Source organism: Lygodium microphyllum, chromosome 2, assembly GCF_053477565.2.
Source record: "Lygodium microphyllum isolate KBCC chromosome 2, Lygodium_microphyllum_v1.1.10, whole genome shotgun sequence".
NCBI classification, from domain to species: Eukaryota; Viridiplantae; Streptophyta; class Polypodiopsida; order Schizaeales; family Lygodiaceae; genus Lygodium; species Lygodium microphyllum.
The window spans coordinates 89823110-89828182 of NC_141136.1; the positions used below are offsets into that span (position 1 = coordinate 89823110).

The 5073-nt window shown below is 35.3% G+C and overlaps 1 protein-coding gene across 1 annotated transcript; it reads left to right on the forward strand.

Annotated features, from left to right (window-relative positions):
• The first annotated feature begins 1090 nt into the window (after positions 1 to 1090).
• Positions 1091 to 1732, forward strand: LOC148040006 (uncharacterized). Its single transcript, XM_087662840.1, has 3 exons — positions 1091 to 1172; positions 1266 to 1367; positions 1493 to 1732. The coding sequence occupies exons 1-3, from the start codon at positions 1128 to 1130 to the stop codon at positions 1730 to 1732; spliced, it is 387 nt and encodes a 128-aa protein (XP_087518966.1). The 5' UTR covers positions 1091 to 1127.
• The last annotated feature ends 3341 nt before the right edge of the window (positions 1733 to 5073 follow it).

Sequence of the window (5073 nt, forward strand, 5' to 3'; positions counted from 1 at the left end):
GGATTTTCTAATTGAGTTTTTCCAAGATGCCTACATTTGTGCTGCTCATGCTCATAGGCTCACACTCATGGACAAGGACATGGTAATTCTTAGGAGGCTAAGGTATCGATTTTCAAAGGTCCTTGAGCCAATTCCCCTCACTGATATGAAGACATTTAATATCCTTAATGTGCCCCCAGCTAGAAGAAAGAAAGATGATTCTGGTGTCAGGGTTGAGGATGTCACCCATGAGAAGGATACAAGGGTCACCCATGAGAAGGATACAAGGCAACATGAAAAAGAGGAGAAGGCTAAAGAGGAACAAGCAGATAAATGGAGAGAGTATAGGAAGCAAAGGGTTGAAGAAAGGGAAATAGAGCAACTAGAGTCCTTTGAAAATGAGCTAGCCACCCTTCTTGAAGCAACTAATCCAAAAGGATTCAGTGTGTTTTGTTTCTTACCTGGTGACTTAGGCAAAAGAACTGAGGTTCTCTCCTTTGATGCTGGATGTGTTCAGATTCTTAAGGATAAAAGAAGAGAAGTAAATGACACTCTTATTCTTGCTGGCCTAAGGTATGTCCATCCATAATTACTTATACTTTTTGATATTTTTTTAGCAATAAGATTTTTCTTGTTTATACTCACTATTTCTATGCCTTTTCTAGGTGTATAATGCATGAGTTTCCTTTGGATATACAACAAAAAATTGAGGTTTTTGATCCATCTGTCTCATTCTTTATGAGGAATGAGCTTGATGCAAGTTTTATTGAGCACTGGCTCAATTTGATTGACTTCCATACTTTGGAGCTGCTTATAATTCCATATAATGAAAAGTAAGTGATTCAATATAATGAAAAGTAAGTGATTCAATATTCTATTAGAGTTTTTGAGATTTTATCCTACTAATTTGTTGAGATATGATTGCTTTTAGTTCTCATTGGAGCTTGATTGCAATAGACCTTGTGGATAAGCAATGCTTTTTAATCAACTCTATGAAAGGAAGCCATGGAAATGCTAAATTGTAAGTTATATTATCCAAGGGCTCCTTGATATTTCAATTCTTTTTTTTGTAAGTACTCTAAATTTCAACATATTTTATATACAGAGGTGCCAAAAGATTAATTGAAGAGCTAGAGAAAAGACCTCCTATGCCATCTGATTTGCTTGCAACAATGCAATATAGACAAGTTGCGGTAAGTTATTCATTAAAATAATTGAAACATGAGTTTATTCTATGAACTACCATTCGTCCTCTTTATAGTTTTACTTTGTGTTGGTGGTTGCAGTGTCCCCATCAGGATGATAGCCATTCTTGTGGCTGGAGGGTGATTGCAAATGCTAGAAGAATGGTTAACTTTGTTTATCTTAATGATGATAAACATGTAAAGGTAATATGAAAGATGCTAAACTTTAGGATAGATATTAATTGCAAATAGTCCATTGATGATAAAAATATAGTCTATTGTAAGAACAATAATGAACTAAAACTCTTTTTTCTATAAATGTGTGACAGTTTTCGAAGGATTGCTATACATCTGAGCATATTTGGTACATCAGAGCAAAGCTCTTGAAGTATATGATGGTCAATTGTATACAACCAACAACAGAGATTGGTGGGGATTTGCACCATGAAGGAGATGCGGTGCCTATAACCACGGAAGGCAAATCCATAGCTTCAACACCTTCTATACCCAAGACATCAAAGCAAGGCAAAAGGACTCCTAGAAAGGATAGTTCTCCAAAAAAGAAATAGCTTTGCCATATCACCTTGTAGGCCTTCATATATAGAAATTTGCCCTTCAGCCCTTGTATATCTCATAGAGATGGCAGATAGACATCTGCTACAAATTTTGTACATGTATTTTATATTGATAGTAAAGATATCTTTTCTTGAATGTCATTGCAGTGTATTTTATTTTCTCTCCTTTTCGATATCTGCAAAAAATAAATTACAAATGTTTGTTAGTTAGAAAGTGAGATCTTGATATACATCTAAGTAGATATAATATGATGTGAAAACTTACTCGTTTCTTGTCAAGTTGGAATACAAAGGAGCATGGTAGTTCAATGTCTTCATTTTGTAAATCCATCCTCACTTGATGTAGCGTACATGATTTTCTGATCTTTAAGATTGCAATAATATCCTCGTTGAACCAAATATCAAGATCCACAATAGGATCCTTGCTGAAGTCATTAAGATTCTGGTCTAAAGCAACTAGACTACTACCAACAAAATGCCATCGACTATAGTAAAAGCTAAGGATAAAATTTTGAGTAGCAATCATATATTTACAAGCTATAGAGTCTTGATCTATCTTACATATAATTTTTCCTTCTGTCCTTGTATCCCATCCTTCATCAACAAATTGTATGATATGATCATATGTTAGTCTCTTCACTGAAAGCATGGTTTTTGTTATTCTTATCTCCATATTAGAGAAGAAATCAATAAATATATTAATAGGCATAAATAAAGTAACTTTGCTTAGCCTACTTGAGATATTAGATTTTAGTGCTTTCTGGATCTCAGAAAATATCTTACATCTATAGCCCTCACTAGTAGCTGGACTTGGCAAAGGCCACTCAAAGCTTGAAAAATCTGGCAAAGGAAGGAGTTTTATTGATCCCCATTGGCAACACCGCATAGGAATAACATAAGAATGGTCATAAAAGAATATTCCATTCTCTGCAAGCTCTGTCTTCTTTCTACCTCTATACATTTCTTCTCCAATTGAACCATGTATAACATCAATAACATCAATAATAGATTCCACTGGTTGCCATTCCTCAAGATTAGAGGGATAGACATCTACAAGACAAACAAATATTATAATGGAAAAACCTAAACCATATTTAAGAAAGGAAAAACTTTAAGAATCAAATTCTTACAATTTGGTCTATGCATTGGAAGCTTTGAAGATCCAGGTTTCAAACACAGCTCTCTATGCATGAACACATGTTGCACTAGTACCTCTTTGATACTATTCTTATTTGCTCCAAGCTTAAAATCTCGGATTCTGCCCTTCCAAGCAGAGATAAACGAGCTCTCATGTCTTTGCCTTTTTCCACGTTTTGCTTGTTGCATGGTGATCCAACTACCTTTGCTAATGATAGTAGGAATCCATCTTCCATCAGTTTGGAATGAGTTAAACACTGATATGGATGTGATTTGGGAGCTTGGACGCCTTGTTGAAGGTCGAATTTCTGTATCCATGGTAGAAGAGAGAGATACATGCACACACACACACACTCACACACACAGAGAGAGAGAGAGAGAGAGAGAGAGAGAGAGAGAGAGACATGACTAGGCTATCATAACGGAGGGAAAAACAATAGAGGAATAAAAGAAAGGAGGGAAAAAACTGAGCGCCATGCTTTTCACCAATTTGAATTTCGATTACATCAGTCATTATCATTAATCTAGAAACATCATTAAATAAAAGTAGCCGAGACTCTATGCCATTAATGCAAAATATGTCATAATCACGAATATAAGAGACTAAAAATACATAATAAAAATACAAATTCGTAATATTATCATATTTATATATTTTTGTAAAATGATTTTTTAATTTTTTTTAATTAGAAGTTCCGTTACGGAGGCTTTGCTCTTATTGGTCTAGAGCACTCTCTCTCCACATCCTAAAAGGCATTTTCGAGACCTCAAAACTCCCCTAATGTCAAAAATCTAAAATGTAATAGAATTACTGCATTTGGGTTACCTAGAGCCCTAAGAGTATCGGTTGCAAGGATTGCCATGAATCGTAAGATTCCACAAGTTTTCAGGGAATACATTCATATTGAAGCATCTATGCCTAATGAAAAGTCAAAAAGAAAATCTAGTTTTGAATACAATGTATTTAACAATATATGGGTTGATCTAAGAAGAGTGTAGATTGCAATGGTTCAGATGTATAGACTCATGTTAGAGGAATGTCATAGTGTTTTGAAGTTTGCCTTGAAGTTAGATGAAGCACAAATTCAAAAAGGACAAAAGATGGAAAGAGTCAGCATTTGCATCATGAACAGGGTATTGGAATACAGCAATGGTGGGGGTCAAGTGACCAATGCATAAGTTCCAATCTGAGATGGAGATTTGGCGGGTTGGTGCAGCTCATGTACTAATTGAGAATCATCAAACACTGAAATGGTTGTTTACTCATATAGGTATTCCAAACATTATTAAGTCTCAAAGTGAAGGAGAAATGTTGGTTGTTGATGGGGTTGGTAATTTTAATGTGGAATGGCACATGAGCACCGACTTGAAAAACAATCAAATGTATGCTTGGAATATGTAATGGGTCAAATGTAAAATATCCTTGTATTTATTGAATGAAAAGTGTTGGGTCTAAAGATTGGAGCAACTTGCATCCTGTAAGAAGAGCCCCAACTAGAGACTGTATAGATCTAAGGTTTAAAAAAAACAAGGAAGATATATGGGATCCTATTCTTTCAATTCCTCTTACAAATGTTCATATATGTACTTTGCATGCAGAGATTAGAATTATTGATAAAATTCTCAGGCTGCATCTTGACTATGCATACTCAATTAAGCCTTCGTATTTATCGGATGAGTGTATTGACAAATGTGAGGCATTACTCTCCAAAATGGGTTTTCATGGAGGTCAAGTTCACTTAAGAAAAGATCCAACACTTTCAGGGGAAACAAGAGATGTCTTGGCTGATGTCTCAATGGGAGACTCAAAAGCTAGACATTTTTTAGGTAACCATATAGGAAAACAGGTGAGCATTACTTGGGAGCATTGGAGAGAGCTATGTGGAACAATGACAAACGTTGCAACCACACCATGACTTGTGTTTCTAAGGATGGAGATTTGGAGACACCTCGATGTCTTCCTAAAGCTCCTCAAGCAACAAACGAAAACCTATACGTATCCAAAAGAGTTCAAATGTTCCATTACAAATCTTGTTCAAGCAATAAAGGAGGCATGGGGAGAAAAAGATATCACATTTTATTTGGTAAGAGAGAATATTTAATCCAAGCTTTCTTCGATAAAATTTCCATTGGCATAAAATGATCGTTACTCTTATGAATTTGCAGCATATCCTTCATATCCATGGGCCTTACTTTGT